Source organism: Lasioglossum baleicum, chromosome 14 (genome assembly GCF_051020765.1).
Source record: "Lasioglossum baleicum chromosome 14, iyLasBale1, whole genome shotgun sequence".
Taxonomy (NCBI): domain Eukaryota; kingdom Metazoa; phylum Arthropoda; class Insecta; order Hymenoptera; family Halictidae; genus Lasioglossum; species Lasioglossum baleicum.
The window spans coordinates 11,348,514-11,366,406 of NC_134942.1; the positions used below are offsets into that span (position 1 = coordinate 11,348,514).

A 17,893-nucleotide genomic window follows, 5' to 3' on the forward strand; every position below is an offset into this window, starting at 1 on the left:
ATGTTTATGAACAGGCAAGGTTTAAAATCACGAGCATACGTGAAACCTGTAAATACTGTCTCTACTGTAAATACATTCGTTTTTCACCGACACCGATATCGACGATGTTGGTCCACGATACAATCATTGTCAGGTTCGATTGTTCGTTGTCTTCGGTGGTTGCAAGAATCTTCGTGAAAAGTAAAAACTCTTCCATTTCGATTTCAACTTTCTTTTCACTATGCTAGAGACAGAGCCGGGGAACTGGCGGTCTATGGGCCCAGAGTCGTCAGATGAGGGGAGGGAGTACAAATTAAGGGGAGAAAGTTACCCTCTCTCTTTGCCACTGTCGGACACATGCACGACACGGCCGCGGCGGAAGAATAGCGGGGAACAGCGTCGTAGAAGGGGAAGGTGGAGTGGGGACACAAATCTTAATCTGACGACTCTGGGCCGCACTGCCTATCAGCGTCCCCCACCATTCGACTGGTATGAGAGAAATAGCGTGTGGCCCTTAGGCCAATTCCTCGACTCTGGAAATGAAGTCAAGCTAGGAGTGCTGATGATTGAGAGACCGGACATTAATGGTGGGGGTCGCGCAGCGACGGCGGGCTCCAGTGTCGTCAGATCAAGGGAATTGACTCCAATTGAGGGGAATACAGTTACCATTTCCCTCAGCTAGTATCAACAGAAACGAAACGCGTCACGTGACCGGGGCATGGCGGAAACGTGGGGGAATATTATCGTAGAAGGGGAAGGGTAGAGTGGGAGACAAGTCTCAATCTGGCGACACTGCTGCGACTACGGTTTGGATGCTTGTGACTTTATCAGAATTTTGACGACAGACTCGTGGGTATCTGGAATTGTTCGAATTCCACAGGTGAACCCTCCCATAACGCGATTAATTCGTACCGCATTATAAGTAACGAAGAATTAGTACAAATCACATCAAATTAAATTTGATAGACACCAAATCGCAATTTTTGTTCCGCGTTACGAGGATACATAACGCGTTATAGGAGGGTTTACAATTTATTGCTACACGATTGTTTATCAGAGAACGCGTATAGCATTCTGTTCGCGATACGTTAAGAGCCTTGCAATCTCTTTAAACTTTCTAATTGGACAAAAGCATACATACGTACATGCATATACGTATATAATACATATATGTATATATTGTCAATTACATTTTATAAAGCAACTTTGTAGTATTTTTATCTTCTAAGTGGATTTAATCGATTCCGTCTTTTTACACACCACAGCACGCTTGTTATACATATATATGTACATCCGTACATACATATACATATATTTGTATCTGTATACATATATACATATATGTATATGTGTAGCTTTGTATGTTTTTGCATGCATCCGAAACGGTTCGCGAGTCTGGTCGATTCAACGGTGTGTATCCATTTAGGCTAATTTTGCTTGTACTCGCAATGTATTGCTGTTATTCAAACATAATCCTAAATTGTGTTTTGACATGACTGAAGAAAACAATCGATTGTAACAAACGAAACGAACGCCGTTGTAGTCCGATATCAAATGTGAATTGATCAAAATACGTTGACAAATACATATAATTGATCTCGAAAGGTGCTGGGCCCTACATTCATTTTAATTTTTCTTTGTGAAATTCGCAGGAACGACTTACAGTGAACCACAGTAATATTCGGACACTGTTAAAAGGACGATAACTTTTTTAATATCCGATCATACGACTTGCATATCTTTTGGGAAGTTGGAGCAATTGGTTTGTTACATGGCGTGAAAAAGAAATTTTACTAAGAAAATAATAAACGTTGTTGTTTACAACTTTTTTATGTGAATCAATATTGAAAATTTAAGAAATACGTTTTGTAAAACTGTGTCAATACATATTCTGAAAATTTCATCATAATCTGTAGATGCTGTATTTCATTTATAGGCTGAAAATCGTGCAAAACTGCACTTTTTACCATCTTCAAAACGTGCAAAACTGCACTTTTTACCATCTTCAAAACGTGCGTAGCTTCTTGACAAATTGCAAGTTTTCCAAAAATTTGTTCTCACGTCTTGGAGTAAACTATTTGCTCCAACTTCTCAAAAAATGTCCAACTCGTATGATCTGACATTAAAAAAGTTATCGTCCTTTTAAAAGTGTCCGAATATTACCACGGTTCACTGTAGATCGCACGCTTACTGTTCGTTTAATGCGTTCACTGATTATGATCGGCGCAAAAGATCGCCCATTCGAAAAATTCCTTTGAATTTGGAACCGCGTTGGTCGTCGGATCCATCGGAAAAGCGAAAAACGAGATCGTGACAAACGAACGGACAAAACAGATGTGATCTGAGACAGAAGCCACGAGCAATCTAGGCAATGTTCACGATTTTACCACAAATTCGCTGTAACGCCAGATTAAATCTGTAACATCCGAGACAATTAGCCGTCCGAATTTTTGTTTACGAATACCGGAAAAAGTTCGATCTCGAAAACGCCCACCGTGGACTGTAAGTACGTCACGACTAATTGAAAAAAGTTTCAAATTTCTATCTACTACGTGTACATCCTACGTGTACACCAACCATGTAAATCACTTACATACGTACGTACATACACGTACGTACGTCTAAATAATTCTTATTCAAATTTCAATTGAGTATATAAGAATTGTATTTTCACGCAATCGTTACATTTCACGATTCACTTATGTATACATATTATAAAGTATACATATATAGGAGGCAAATGACTTTATACGGAACACATTGATCCCCGTTCGTACACCGATATTATCGTGTTTTGCAGAGCAACCCACATTATATCTGCGAAAACCGCTTATGCCAAAATCGATGAGAGCAAATTGCAATTGTAAATTTTCAATTATATATTCTATAGATGAACAGAAATCTCCGGAACCCGAAGTTGAAAAACAACAAAAATGAAGTTTGATTTCTAATTGGATCCAAATCTATTTCAACTCTAGATTCGGTCGATCTGTAATTAATAATTATGGATAATTTACACAAGCAACAGTACGCCCAAAATGAAAGGGCAAGGGAAAAAGAGAAGGAAAATCGTGTAAACATTATTGATAACAAAGCATCCGATGTAAACATTTTGTATACGAGCCAAGTAGATTCCACGAATTCGCAAGAAGAAACAGTGAAAAAGGTTTCGTCGTTAAAATTTATATTGGAAAAGGATTTTACGGCAGCCGATTTAAAATGGACATTGTTTGTAGCAGCGTGCAACACGTATCGCTACGATACTTGTTTAAAACCGTTTCCACCGATGTACATTAAGAACGAATGCAAAGACATCGAAGCTTTGGTAAAGTATTACAAAATATTAATCACAACTTATCCTTACCTGTGACGAAGCGCTCGTGAAGGGCACTTTCTCGGCCGAAAATTTTAATTATTTTTATGGGACTGATAAAGTAATGAAAAAAAACATTTTTTGAGTCAGTAATTTTTCCGACATATATCTTAAGTCTTCAGATATAAAAAATATTTTTATATAATTTTGTAAATGATTTTTTATAGGGTTTTTTGCAGCCTGGAACGTCAGAAAAAAAAGAATTATCCTTAGAAAAAGTATGACCATAGCCCCAGTATAAACTAGAATAAATTTTTAACGTTTTTTACGAAGAAAATTCTATTTTGATTGCTCGATCAAAATAATCGTAGTCTATACTGTGGCCATTTTTCAGACGTTCCAGTGTAAGCCGCAATCATGCACGCCAGCAGTTCAAAATTTTTAAAATGACGTCCATGAGGCTGCGAAAAATCATTTACAAAATTATATAAAAATTTTTTCTTGTAGTTTGAAGACTCGAATGTTACAAAAAATGTTTTTTCATTACTTTATCAGTCCAATAAAAATTATTAAAATTTTCGACCGTGAAAGTGTAATGTCCCCTTAAACATTGAAATTTTACTACAGAGGAAAGCTATAGAACTGATTCCGCCGTTAACTGTGATACTTAAAGCATTGCAAGAACCAGACGTATACCAAAGATTTGGCACAACTATAGAATTATTGTATTGGGTTTTAATTCGTTTAAGAGACCCTTACATAAAAAGCATTAACAAAGATTGCGTAAGTTCTATCGTACATGGTTTTCTGTATCTTATGTTTAATTTGATATTCATCTTTTCAATAACTATTCTCAAATCTTTGGAGTACAGTACGAGACCATATTGAGAAAAGTACCATCAGAGATATCGGTAGCAGCACCAAATTTAATATTCCAAGTTGCAAATGCAAGGCAATCGACTTCAGAAGATAAGTGGAAGTCAATTGCTCAAGGCTGTAGAACCTTGTACGCTTACCATGGCAGTCGATTAGAGAATTTCCATTCTATTATACATTATGGTCTGCAACAAAGTATGTGCAAGGTAAAGTTGATCAAAGTTGAACGCTTGGCGAGAAAGCCAAGATCTTTATAAATGATTGTTCCCTCTTTAGAAATCAATGTTTGGTAAAGGAATGCATCTATCGAGCGAGTTAGCTGTAAGTTTACCATATAGTCCAGTAGGATATGGATGGGGAGGAAGTGTTCTTGGAAACGAAATGAGTTGTATCGCTTTGTGTGAACTTGTCAATCACGTTGATGTCAAAAATAAAGATTCTGGTAATTATATTTCATGAAGATGCAGACACGAAGTGTCTATATCTAGAATTTATTGCAGAAAATAATGCTCATACCATGGCCAAAGATACCCCTGGGGGCACAGCATCGAACAAATATTATTTAGTAACGAACAGTGAATTTGTACGAGTAAGATATCTTCTCGTTTACAGTCAAGAAACACAAACCACAAGGTATAAATATTCGTCACCGTCAACAATCTCTATTCAGTGCAGAATAGTAATTCGTAATGTTTCAGATCTACTAATAATCGAGGATTATTAGCATGGTTCAAGCAACATAAAATATTAACACTCGTGCTTGGTTACGTGGTGCTACTGGCCTCGGTTGGTTTAACTCATAATAAGCAAATTGAGAAATATTATAAATTATTTGCTCAAAAAGTTGGTATCGAATAAAATCTCTTTTGCATGCGAAGAAGATTATACTTATTCTTTTTTTTCTTTCTTTTCATACAACTCTCACTAGAGTTCAACATAAAATTGTATTTATATTTAGAAATATATACAATTTGTGAATAATATACATTTTTGTATAAAACACTGTATACCTTGGTAACAAATTTAGTACCTCGATAGTATAATAGGAAAGTTTTCAGTAACCAAGTAGTCATCTTCGAATACTACAATGAGGTTCACTTCAAATTCTGTGAACAAAAATACGTATCTAATAAGAAAACTAGAACGTGTAACCAATTTATATTTGTACAACGAATATAAGAGATCTCACCAACTTTAAAATTGCTTGTACTTAATGTAGGGCATGTAAATAATCTGGGGAATATCATATATATTGGTATAGGCAAATTTGTACATGGATTTCCTTCCCCAATCTGTATATTTTGTATTTCTGTAGCTGAAATATAATGTCATGAGATATAGTTTCTTACATGATTTCTTTTAAAACTAATCTAGTTTCGGGAATCTTACCATCTCTAGAGTATCCTTCCGCGCAACCACACGTTTCCACCCTCACCAACTGTAGTTCAATCGATTTTATCACAGCTTCGCAATGTTCGATTACCACCTAAAATTTAATATTCCATACAAGGCATTGCCATGCGATAACCTACAACAAACAAAGTTTTCTGTTTACCTCCCCTGTTAAGGGTTCGGAGATCTTGCAATACAATGTATCCAATTTCCCTGAAATACAAAATCTAGGTACATTAGTTCTATCTCTTGCATTTTGTAACGATTCTGGCATAATTTTGAAAGCCACTGATTTGCTCGGTTCCTTTTCTATCTTAGAAGGCACTTTGTCTTCCACTATGAACTCCAGCGTCTTGCTTACATCCTTCGCTAAGAAACTTCTCTTTATATCGCAACGTATTAGATATTGTATATTTACAAAAACACCATGATAGGTTTCGTACAAGGATTTAGTTCCTCTGGGTTTCAATGGCAATTCAAACGGTATCTCTGTTTTACCATTGGGTATTTTGCCACACGGAGAAGCATCCAAAGTGTATTGCACTAGCTGTATCGGCTGAAAATATGTTCATTCAAAATGTTCAATGATTCCAAGTTTAGCTAGGTAATTAAGGGGGTAGAGTCGCGTTTCCAGAATTGCTAGGGTGCGGGATACGCTGTCTCATTTCTCGATAATGCAAAAATCAGGTTTTTCAGTAGTCAAAAGTGTTAGATGAAAGATAAGTAATTTGCATAAGAATACAGATGTATTCTTATACAGAATTCGTATACAGAAGTATAAACCCGAAAAATGTAAATAAAGCTATATCTATTTGGTTCTTCCTTTATTTATTTAATTGTCTTATTTTAAAATATTAACATAAAGATTATCGCATTGTTTGTATTTAGTTAGCAACATTAAAGCAGCACATTTCGAAAGAAACTTTTGGGACAACCTAATACATTACAACAAAGTTTGAGAGATATATTCTATATAATTAGTAAACAAAATTGTTTAAAATAAGTAGCAGTACAGGAATTTGTCCTTTGAAGTAAATTTCAATTAAAACGCTTAAAATAGTAGGGAATTGTTGGCAATAAAATTGAAAAATAATTCGGAGTGCGAAGGGTTAAGGTAACTGAACAGACGTCTAACCTTTACGGAGTTATAAAACGCTTCGAATATACCAAAATTCTTGGAGCTAAGCTGTAAATTAACCGAGCCATCCATGCTCAAGAATATTCCATCGTGCTTCACGTCCGAATTCGTTTTTAATAATATCACACCAGCGACGATCTCCTGAAACATAACCTCTGTGTTTCTTGTTCTTCAATTGTTATTTGAAGTAACAAGTAACATAAACATACTCCTTCATGATAGATTTTGCTAGCTCGTTTCAATTTAATATCGATACTAATGGACATGTTTCAATTAGCAATTGTCCACTTAATCAGCAACCGCGTGGAAATATTTTGACGTTTTTCAGTGGTGACATTTGCCATGCAATGTGTCGTGTATATACAGGGTGATACAGGGTGTCCCAAAAATGTTCGAGTTCTTGAAATGGACGATTTCTGAGGGTCCATTCCGTATACACTGTATAGTGTATGCATAGAGACTCTTATACTACACTATACAGTGTATGCGCATTATGCGTGCAACGGAATGGACTCTGAGATAATTTGAAGTAACTTTTCCCTTTACGAAAATATTCCCTGCGGCTTTGTTACGGAGTTATTAACGAAAAACACTCCGGACCAATCACGGTGCGGCTACTATGGACGGATTCCGGCTCGACCAATACCAATGCCACAATCAGCTGTAGCCGCGCTCTGATTGGTTCTCTCAGGAATTGCCCATTTCTAGAAACTGAACATTTTTGGAACACCCTGTATACAATATTTGTAATGTTACTTATTATTAGACTACAGATTTTTATAGAAAATTATATTTATAGAAAAATTTAGTAGATGAAATTCAAAGTTGTTGGAAAATTTGACAAAGGTAAAAATTGCAATTTTTCATGATTTCCGGCCTTTTATTACCACCTTTGGTCGTTTACAATTCGTTTAACCAATTTCAATGAAATTTTCAGAACGTATACAATAATTCATACGAGTTTACAAAACGCATCTTTTAAATTTTCTTATTGGCCCAGCTAAAAAAGTTGTAAAAATCAATTTCTACTATTGTCTATTACAATTCCGACCAAATGCATTTTTCCAACTTATTTATTAGACATCATTTATTTACGAAACTAATTCTTCTAGCCTTACAAAGCAGTTGAAGTCGTTTGGTCCATTCATAAAAAAGTTATTCTGATTTAAATTTTAAAGTGTGTGGAAATAAGTTATGCTCCTTACTGTATGTATATACATAAAGAAATATCGATCAGCTGTTTTATTGTAAAACATTAGCGTTTTTGGTATAGTCGGAAGATGGTTCAAAATGTTAATTTGTTACATATATATATGTGACAACAAACCTGTTTACCATTTAGTATTTCAAAGACGTACTTTACACACCACTGAAACGGACCGACCAATCAGGTGTATCGATTTTCGCGCTCTTTTCTCTGTGCGCTGTATGCGTACAGGGTGAACTTCCGTCTGATCGGCCAGACTAAACAAATTCAAACTCAAACTGTCGGAGTCGTTACTACGAGGTGGACGTTTTTTGGAAACAGGGGAGTAGCTAAATCGGAAAAACGACTATTTCGTGAGATCCTGCTCTATCTGGTGTAACGATGGCGTTAAAAAATCTGACCGCAATTCCGGTGAGTGAAGAATTTCCAATGAAAAAGTAATCGGCATTTGTAAAATGCCCATAGGGGCAGTCAATAGGACGGGATAACCGTCCATTCCTGACATCTTTAAATGTCCTTCGTTCGTTTTAAAGTCTATCGAAATAAGCTTGTGCTTCATCTCTACATTATAAATCGTTTCTTACCATTCCTAAATTCATTCGTTTGTTGGGTATATATGAATGAAACAGAAAAATTCATTCGGCAAAGTTGCTTTTGCTTTCCGTTTATTTCGAATATATTTCGCAGCATTTTCGTGATTACATCACTTAATTAGACCACGTTCTGGCAAATATTTTGGTGGAATTCTATCGTATTATTCATAATTTCATTTAATTATATTTTATATGTGTTAATTTCTAAGTTAACACTCAACCCCTACCAGGCATTAAAGCTGGCTCGTATGTGTGTGTGTGTGTGTGTTGTCCTCTAAAAATAACAAGATTGAATTTATTTAGATTTTTTACAATTTTTATTAGAATATATTCTTGAATAAAGAAATCCATGGAATTGATTCTCGTAAAGGTATCTGTATAATTTCAGTAATTATAAAATAGAAAATCTGAAACTGGTTATTTGATGGGCGGTGGTAGGTTTAGTGTTACTAAAGAAATGGCAATAGGTGTGTATTAGATATTATATATATTTTCAGAATATCTTGAACCAGGAAAATGTCAAAAATATTAAATCCACACATATCCCAGTCCCGGGAAAGACAAAGAGAGCTGCATTAGGAGAAATTGGAAATAAAGTAAACACGGTAAGAGGTGTTGAACCTGTCGACAGGACCAGTTTACTGCAAAAAGATAAGAAAAAGCCAGTAGTTGGAGCGAAACACGCTTCAAAACCAGCAGAAAAAGTATTGGAGAAGCCTCCTGTACAAATTGTGATACCCACAGTGAAAAATGCTGTGCCACAAGAAAATAAAATATCACAAGTTCCTATAAAGAAAGAGATAGAATCGTTTTCCTCCGACCTTTTGGTAGTAGATGACATTGACCAGGCAGATCATAACACTCCTGCTCTAGTCTCTATCTATAGCAATGACATCTACAAGTATCTGAGAACTTTAGAGAGTAAATACCATGTCAAACAAGCATATTTGACGGGCCAAGAAATAACACCAAAAATGAGGAGTGTACTTGTAGATTGGCTTGTCGAGGTTCATCAACAATTTCGTTTATTGCAAGAAACACTGTATCTCACAGTGGCTATTATCGATAGATTTTTACAGGTATGTTGTTCTTTAAAAATAAAAACATGCATACATTCAATGGATCAGCTGATTCGTGTTGTTGTTTGTAGGTCTTCCATTCGATAGAGAAGAAAAGGCTGCAGCTGGTTGGGGTATCAGCAATGTTTATTGCTAGCAAATATGAGGAAATGTATTCTCCAGATATAAGTGACTTTGTCTATATCACAGATAATGCGTATTCCAAGAAAGAAATATTGCAAATGGAACAGCTTATCATGAAGACTCTAGATTACTCGTTAGGTAGACCACTGCCGTTGCATTTTCTTAGAAGGTACAGCAAAGCTGGGAAGGTGTGTATCTCATGACTTCACAGATTTTCCATTATCATTTACATTATGTTCAACAACTTTTTTCTTGTGGGCAAGGCTCTCCCTGTGCATCACACGATGGCCAAATATTTTTTGGAGCAGTGTTTAGTGAATTACGAAATGTGTCACTACTCCCCCAGTCTTCTTGCAGCTGCTGCAATATACTTAGCACTCGTGTAAGTTGTTTTGCGAACATAGAGCATTGCTTTTGAATGTAGTCCTTGTTACTAATTCATTAATGTCGGTATTTATTTACATAGCGTTATTGGTAACAATGACGAAGACAACGACAACGTGTGGACAAATACCTTAGCACATTATAGTACCTATACTAAAGATGACGTGTTGCCTGTGGTACGGAAAACAGCTAGTATTATAATTAACTCGGATAAAAGCAAGTATCAAGCTGTTAGGAAGAAATATGCTCTGTCGAAATATATGAAGATCAGTGCTCGGCCAGAACTTCGATCACGAATTATGATCGCTATGGCTGCAAAAAACGAAGAATCAACATAAAATTTGTTTAGAAGTGCAAACTACATCGTGACATTTGTTTGTGCAATGTTGCGATGAACAAAGCAATTACCACATAAGTAGGGTGACGCACTTTCAGAAGGAAACACGCGGTACAAGTAAAGACAAAGAAAGGGCAGAGAACGGAAGAACACTAATTTTCATTCACAAACGGCGGTCCATAAAATTTTATGATACTCCCTCCTTTGGCTTTGCTTGTGGAGTATTCTTTAAAGACAATGTTGTGCAAACATCTGTATCACTACTGATAAATTAATTTAAATTAATTGCAAATAAAGGGAATGACGTATCAAAAAAGGTCACTAGCAAATTACCGAAAATGGTCTATTCTTCAATGCTTATGAAGCAACAGGAGGTACGGTGTTAGCTAGGAAATGGAAAGTCGGGGATCATTACTCAATCTAATTTACAGCGATCAAAGTGACGGTCCGAGTGAAAACAGGGCGATTTTAGTTTGTTATATTAAGAAATTGTATATGATATATATTTTTGAAAAAGGAAAACTTTAATAAGTAATTATCTGTGACGCAACTCTTCCCAAAAGTTTTTCACAAGCATAGTACACGGTATAGCAAGAAATATCTCATTTAATATAACTGGATATTTTACAGAAATATTACTTGTTCAAAGTTTTTCTGCTCTTACACGTAATTGCTGAAATTAGGGTGATTGTACATACAAAGATTTCTAGTGTAGAAGAGAAAAGAGAAGATGAGCATGAGTATAGTCAAGTGGTACTGAATGCATATTTTTTATTATTCTATGAAAATTCGTAAACGACGTTTTTGCCAACAGATCTTGATTTATATTGAATTAAAATTCGGCAAATGAATTTTAAGTTGAAACCAGTATGTTATTCAACTATATATTGGCAATTAACACGTTCGAGATCAAACTGCATGATAACTAACAACGATTTTAATTTATTTGTAACTAGACTGATCTAATATCTTAACTTCTTTCAAAGTTAACATTAAGTTCAGCAAAGTATTCATTCATCATAAAACAATTCTTGAGATAAATAATATTTAAATACTCTTTGATATATATTAACTTAATAATTTGTCGAAGTTTTATATAATTTAAACCTTGATTTTTAGGTATTTAAGTCGTAAAAATTATATCTTTTATATCGGAATATTGAACAAATTTTAACACTTATTCACGAGACTATAAAATGATTCTTTATTTTGATAGTCTGATGTTTTACCAATTCAGTCGTTTCGCTTGGAACATGTAACTATTTCAAGTTTATGTAAAGTATTAATCAAGAATAAAGTATAATAACGTTTCCGAAAGTGGTATATATTATTTGAGCTAATTAAATTGTTACATCAGAATGTTATTTACTTAGGAGCTTGACTCGAGCGCATTCTTAAATCTTTTCTTACATTTGAATTTGAATTGAACATCAAACTTCATATGGAGTATCGCAATCTGTAGAAATATACACTGAGCCAAGAAAGTATTTGAACAGTATAACTTTTTTATAATTGTACCAAATGACCTGATGTTTTTGTAAGCAATTAGAAGCATTGGTTTACTAAATGATCTGCAGAAAAGATTTTCCAAAAATGCCTTTTTTATATTTGCATGTGACCTTGTAAATTATAATTTTTGGGAAAATCTTTTTTGCATATCATTTCGTAAACCAATGCTTCTAATTGATTATAAAAAGATCAGGTCGTTTGGTCCGATTATAATAAATGTATACTGTTTTAAAGTGCGTTCAAATACTTTCGTGATTAACTGTATATATGGTCTATGGAGCCCACATTGGTCCATAGCATTCCATAGTCCGTAATCCATGTGTAAATACTAAATATGTTGTGCATGTAAATTGCTTTTGATAAACGATGAATGACAGAGAATAACTCTCTTGCTAACTTGTTTTATAAATTCTTCTTTATCTATCCCTCTTTTTTCACATTTTCTGTATTCTACGCGCATCAGTGTTAGGTTGTTATTTGAAGTACATAAATAGATTTTGTTATGAGAATACGAAGGGATGGGCATTTTTGTCTCAATCGAGATAAAACCGTTCCCACCATAGCGCCTACTGTCCTCCACCTGCATCTGTCGTTACCATGAAGGAACGACGCAGCCTTCGTGAATCGCGGCGATCGCGGCGAAGACGCGCGCTGCATGAAAGAGAAGTTGGCGGCAGAAGCATGCGTTTGTGGGTTTGAGGGCAGAATTGAGCATTATTTGGTGAAACAAATCCGCGCGCCGTCTCCGAACCATAGACTTATACATAGAGATAGAGGCGCTTGCAGCCTCAATAACGTAAGCTTCTCGATAAAATGGGGTACCTTGAGCACCCCGCAGAATTTGAAAAGATTTGTATGATTTGATTCTTGAAAATGAATGTATAACATGTGCATTTGTGTATATTTTGTAACTTGTAGGACACGTCCTGAAGTTTTTTTGTCCGGAACAGATTGTTTCGGTACTTCCGCGCCAATATAACTGTCTCAAGGCGTAGGGCGCAGGGCTTCACTACCTCGTCATCATAGATACGTTACTGTTTTTTTCCGCGCAGCGCCTCTAGCGGCCATCCATCGTACGAAAAACGATGCGCGATATCGGAACACAGTTTCCTACAGGTAGTCTATCTCTATATGTCTATGGTATAAAGCCATGCACGTGTCTCATTCATTCTAACCTGTTTGAACCGGTTCTAACCCGCGCACCACGTTCATTTCTGCACCGACCGATCTCCTAACCGTCGATCGAACCCTGGCTCGTCGAGTTATTAGGTAACGAGGAGATACCGGACGAACCGGAACCGTTACGTGCCTCCAAACAGGGACCTGCTGCGAAACAACCGCATCGGATTAGCGACCACGTGGCGTTTCGCAACCTTGAGGTTACTTGTTGTTCAAGTGTTGTTCTGACGTGCGCGCCACATATTTAGTGCCGCCGAGCCGCGATAGTGCAGAGAAACAGTGAACCGATCGCTTCTAGTACCGTGCGCACCATCTAGTGATCACCCGCGACACTATCCGCAAGTGCGCGCGAAATTCGAACGGCACTCCTAGAACGAAGAGGCCCGCGCTTCGGCTCACCAAGGACCGGCTCATTATAAAACCTCGTCGATCAAATCCACCGGTCACAGGGAACACCGAAGAGCTACGACAACGTTCGGCCGACTGCATTGGCGAACAGATCGAAGCCCTGTCCACGATGACGGAGCCAAAGACGCCGACGCTTCCGGTCGCCGACCACTACCGCCCAGGCACGTCCGTCAGGCACGGTACCACGATAACCACTTATTTTTTCGCCGATCCCCGCCTCACACCGCAAGCCGAGACGAACCACGAGCCGCACGGCGAGGCAACCGGGAATACCAGTGCCGACCGGTACAGCTCCGACACGCACTGTTGGCGGTGCAAGCAGCGAGGCCATCACAGATTCGAGTGCCAAAACATTTCTCGCAAATTCTGCTCGAGATGCGGCTGCGACGGCGTGCTCACCAGCGAGTGCCATCCGCCGGGAAAACGACGCGCGAAGCCCTCCTCAGATAAGCAACCGCCGCCCTCCGGAATGAGGTACACACCCCGCCCGCAACTACCGATCCTGATACTCGGTCGGCAAATCGATGCGCTGCTCGACACCGGGGCGCAAGCATCTTGCGTAAATGAGGAAGTCCGACAGTGGGCCCACGAGCAGGGCATCCACCCCACACTGCCCATCACTGACGATCACGTCGTCGCCCTCAGCGACGGATCGGACTCGCACCCCACTGGCGTCATCCGGATCCCATTCTGCACCATGGGCTATGAGTTGGAGGAAGATTTCACCATCCTACCGGAGATGGGCACGCCGGTGTTACTGGGGATTATGACGATCGCCGCCCTCCAGGTCGAGATAAAACCGCCGCTCGACATCGCTTTCTGGCCCACCGGCTGTCTCGCCAATCCGTGTCCTCAGTTGGGCCTCCGTACGCCCCAGGAAGCCGACCGAATCCCGCTGTTCCGGTTTATTAATACTGAATTGAAGCTCTTCGAGACCGTACCAGGCCGTACCTCGCTAGTCCAGCACCGGATTAAATTGGCCGATGAGACGCCAATAAAGCAGCGTTACCACCCTCAGAATCCGTCAATGCAGGTGATCATCGACGCCGAAGTCGGGAAGATGCTACAGGACGGAGTGATCGAGCACTCCAACAGCCTGTGGAGCTCGCCCGTCGTCGTCGTCGAGAAGAAAGAAGGACGCCCCAAATTCTGTGTCGATTACCGGAAATTGAACGAGCGCTCGGAAAAGGACATCTATCCGTTGCCGAACATCCAGGCCATCCTTGAAAAATTGGAAGGAGCAAGGGTACTAAGTACGTTAAAACTCGAAAACGGATTCTGGCAAATACCGCTCGAGACCGACAGCCGGCCGCTCACCGCCTTCACAGTGCCTGGGAAGGGGCTATTTCAGTTTACGGTCATGCCGTTTGGACTGCAGTCGGCTCCAGCAACCTACCAACGCTTGCTAGACCGGATCATCGGCCCCGAATTCGAGTCGCACGCCTTCGCCTACCGCAATAAAATTATCATCGTCAGCAAGACCTGCAGCGACCACATGCAGCACCTGCGTCAGGTCTTCCGACGCCTCCGCACCGCCGGCCTCAAACTGAACCCCGAAAAATGTTGGTTTTGCGTCCCTAACCTGCACTATCTTGGTCACATAGTCGACCAAAGAGGTATCCGGATCGATCCGGAAAGGATCAGCGCGATCCTCAGGATCCCCACTCCGAAGACGATCCGGGCAATACGGCTATTCCTCAGCATGGCGTCATGGTATCGGTCGTTCGTGCCGAACTTCGTCGAGTTGATGCAGCCATTGACGAAGCTCACCGAGAAGAACGCCAAATGGAGGTGGACCGAGGCCGAGGAAACCGTCTTCCACACCATAAAGGAGAAGCTGGTCGTCACGCCGATACTCGCCTTCCCGAATTTCGAAGAGCCGCTCACGCTACAGACAAACGCCAATGATTACTTCCTAGGAGTCGTGCTGACACAAGGCGAAATCATCGCCTTCGCCGATCATACTCTGAGCGCGACGGAACGAAAATACAGCGCGACGGAGAAGGAATGCCTCGCCGTGGTATGGGGGATCCGTAAAATGAAACAGTACATCTGGGGTTATCGTTTCAACGTCATCACCGACCATCACGCGCTCCGTTGGCTACAACAGATCGATAACCCGACCGGCCGGCACGCAACATGGGCTCTCGATCTACAGCAATACAACTTCGACGTGAAGCACCGTCCGGGAAAGATGGACCAGGTAGCGGACGCGCTGTCCGGAACCGAGCGAGTATCAGGCGTAAGCCTGCTCCGACCGGAACAGCGCGCCGACTCCTGGTACGAAAAGAAAGTCGAAGCTGTACGAGAGAACCCCGTGTCTGTTCCCGACTTCCAATTACGCGGGGGAAAGCTGTATCGGCACATTCTGCAACAGCTCGACTACAACGAGCCCGGCGACGGTTGGAAGATCTGCGTGCCCATCGGCGAGCGAGAAGCACTTCTTCGTCAGTACCACGACGATCCTACCGCTGGACATCTGGAAATCGAAAAAATGTTCGTTCGTCTCGCCCAGCGATTTTACTGGCCGGGCATGTTCCGGCAAACCACCCGCTACGTCCGCAGCTGCGCCAGCTGCCGACGGCACAAGACGCCGCCGCAGCAACGACTCCCCGAAATCCCCAAACTCCCGGAACACGAGTGGCCAGGAAACAACGGGGAACCGGTCACACCGTGACGACCCCGCTCCGCAAGCACTGCCGCTGATCCGGTACAACGGCAGACATGCTCCCCGCTACAGTTACCCACCGACGGCCGCGTGAAGGTACCCTCGCGGTTTGTGGCGACAAGGGAATTTAGAGTGTCCATCGGCGAGGAGCGTGGGTGCTCCACTTTGATCCCGACGGACACCTCCGTCGCTGCAGGATCCTCGATCTGGCCACCACATCGGCCAAACAGCTGTGACAGGCTACTCGCGCCGCGACCCCACCCCCGCGTCGGGTGCGTTAGCACGTAAGTTAGTATACAGGGTCTGTCCGGAAAGTAATGCGACCACATTTTTTTTTTAAATCTATTGAATATATGAGTACAAACCTTTAAAATTCTTCAAAGTAGGATCCTTGGGCGTCGACACATTTTTTCCAGCGGGATTTCCATGCTTCGTATGCTCCCTGGAAGGCGTTATCTGGAGCCTCTCGTAGTACCCTTGCCGCAGCCTCGTCGAGCACTTCCAACCAAAACCTTTCCGTAGATTACGGGGAAAACAGTAAACGGTACTTTTTAGTTGGATCACAACACTTCTTCAACCCCCGTACAGTTCTGACCTGTCTCCCGCCGACTTCTTCTTGTTTCCAAAAATTAAAAATGTGCTAAAAGGATGCAATTTTAAAAGCGTGGAACGCGTCAAAGAGGCTGTGACGAGGGTACTACGAGAGGATCCAAAAAACGTCTTCCAGGGAGCATACGAAGCATGGAAATCGCCCTGGAAAAAATGTGTCGACGCCCAAGGATCCTACTTTGAAGAAATTTAAAGGTTTGTACCCATGTTTAATACATTTTTTTTTTTAAATGTGGTCGCATTACTTTCCGGACAGACCTTGTATAAGTAGCACGTAGGGTAGTGTGTAAGAAACGCGATCTAGTATGTAAGGTAGAGTATAAGCGCGCCGCGACGTAGTTTGTAAGGTCCACGACCGTCCCGCTGGCTCCGACTGAGCCATCGATAGGTAAGACTGATCGCCGAACCCGCGCTGGGTCGACCCCGAACCAAGAAGTATTATATTATGTTCCACACATATCGTTACACCAAAGGAATAATTTTTTTTATACGTACTGCTATCTACAATAGTATACAGGGTGTCCCAGCTAACTTGACCACCTTGAATATCTTTGTTGTTTTTAAAGTCAAATGTCTGAAGGACAAAGTTGAATGGTAAAATGGGGCTCATAAGATACCAACAAAATTTCTTTTTCATGTAATTTTTTTATGAGATTTCAAGGTCACCTTCAGTTTTTAAAATGGAATGAGGTATTTTTTAATACATCAATCGATGCAGCTGGACATTCGTTATAAAAAAGTACTAACCTATGTATGTCGAAAAGTTAGTAGTTCAGGAGATATTTCAATTTAAAAAACTCTAAAATAACATTACTAGAGCTATTTAAATTGAAATATCTCCTGAACTACTAACTTTTCGACATACATAGGTTAGTACTTTTTTATAACGAATGTCCAGCTGCATCGATTGATGTATTAAAAAATACCTCATTCCATTTTAAAAACTGAAGGTGACCTTGAAATCTCGTTAAAAAATTACATGAAAAAAAAATTTTGTTGGGATCTTACGAGCCCCATTTTACCATTCAACTTTGTCCTTCAGACATTTGACATATCTTTAAAAACAACAAAGATATTCAAGGTGGTCAAGTTAGCTGGG

The 17,893-nt window shown here is 40.0% G+C and overlaps 3 protein-coding genes across 4 annotated transcripts; 2 read left to right on the forward strand and 1 right to left on the reverse strand.

Annotated features, from left to right (window-relative positions):
* The first annotated feature begins 96 nt into the window (after nt 1-96).
* LOC143216020 (protein mono-ADP-ribosyltransferase PARP16-like) lies at nt 97-5,069 on the forward strand. The gene is made up of 7 exons (XM_076438753.1): nt 97-2,481; nt 2,870-3,304; nt 3,920-4,075; nt 4,165-4,374; nt 4,445-4,610; nt 4,669-4,801; nt 4,867-5,069. The coding sequence occupies exons 2-7, from the start codon at nt 2,984-2,986 to the stop codon at nt 5,024-5,026; spliced, it is 1,146 nt and encodes a 381-aa protein (XP_076294868.1). The 5' UTR covers nt 97-2,481; nt 2,870-2,983; the 3' UTR covers nt 5,027-5,069.
* Nucleotides 4,615-7,266, reverse strand: LOC143216023 (vacuolar protein sorting-associated protein 26C). The gene is made up of 6 exons (XM_076438757.1): nt 6,908-7,266; nt 6,696-6,839; nt 5,724-6,116; nt 5,558-5,654; nt 5,358-5,483; nt 4,615-5,274 (listed from the first exon to the last, which is right to left on the reverse strand). The coding sequence occupies exons 1-6, from the start codon at nt 6,962-6,964 to the stop codon at nt 5,192-5,194; spliced, it is 900 nt and encodes a 299-aa protein (XP_076294872.1). The 5' UTR covers nt 6,965-7,266; the 3' UTR covers nt 4,615-5,191.
* Nucleotides 7,267-8,113: 847 nt separating this feature from the next.
* On the forward strand, nt 8,114-11,643 carry LOC143216018 (G2/mitotic-specific cyclin-B-like). Of its 2 annotated transcripts, none has more exons than XM_076438751.1 (5): nt 8,114-8,316; nt 8,996-9,577; nt 9,649-9,888; nt 9,964-10,082; nt 10,167-11,466. In XM_076438751.1, the coding sequence occupies exons 1-5, from the start codon at nt 8,287-8,289 to the stop codon at nt 10,420-10,422; spliced, it is 1,227 nt and encodes a 408-aa protein (XP_076294866.1). In that variant the 5' UTR covers nt 8,114-8,286; the 3' UTR covers nt 10,423-11,466. The 2 variants fall into 2 exon arrangements, with proteins under 2 accessions (XP_076294866.1, XP_076294867.1); XM_076438752.1 differs by lacking the exon at nt 8,114-8,316 and adding an exon at nt 8,358-8,868 and having other exon boundaries at nt 10,167-11,643.
* Nucleotides 11,644-17,893: the final 6,250 nt, after the last annotated feature.

What these genes read in the sequence shown, in the direction of transcription:
- LOC143216023 (XM_076438757.1), bottom strand. Translation starts at nt 6,964, where the DNA reads ATGTCCATTAGTATCGATATTAAATTGAAACGAGCTAGCAAAATCTAT. An exon ending in GGAAGGATACTCTAGAGATG is followed by an intron (nt 5,484 to 5,557) that starts GTAAGATTCCCG and finishes ATTATATTTCAG; the next exon opens with CTACAGAAATACAAAATATA. An exon ending in TACAAGCAATTTTAAAGTTG is followed by an intron (nt 5,275 to 5,357) that starts GTGAGATCTCTT and finishes TTTTGTTCACAG; the next exon opens with AATTTGAAGTGAACCTCATT.
- LOC143216020 (XM_076438753.1), top strand. Translation starts at nt 2,984, where the DNA reads ATGGATAATTTACACAAGCAACAGTACGCCCAAAATGAAAGGGCAAGG. An exon ending in AAAGCATTAACAAAGATTGC is followed by an intron (nt 4,076 to 4,164) that starts GTAAGTTCTATC and finishes TTTGGAGTACAG; the next exon opens with TACGAGACCATATTGAGAAA. An exon ending in CAAGAAACACAAACCACAAG is followed by an intron (nt 4,802 to 4,866) that starts GTATAAATATTC and finishes GTAATGTTTCAG; the next exon opens with ATCTACTAATAATCGAGGAT.
- LOC143216018 (XM_076438751.1), top strand. Translation starts at nt 8,287, where the DNA reads ATGGCGTTAAAAAATCTGACCGCAATTCCG. An exon ending in TTATCGATAGATTTTTACAG is followed by an intron (nt 9,578 to 9,648) that starts GTATGTTGTTCT and finishes TGTTGTTTGTAG; the next exon opens with GTCTTCCATTCGATAGAGAA. An exon ending in GGTACAGCAAAGCTGGGAAG is followed by an intron (nt 9,889 to 9,963) that starts GTGTGTATCTCA and finishes CTTGTGGGCAAG; the next exon opens with GCTCTCCCTGTGCATCACAC.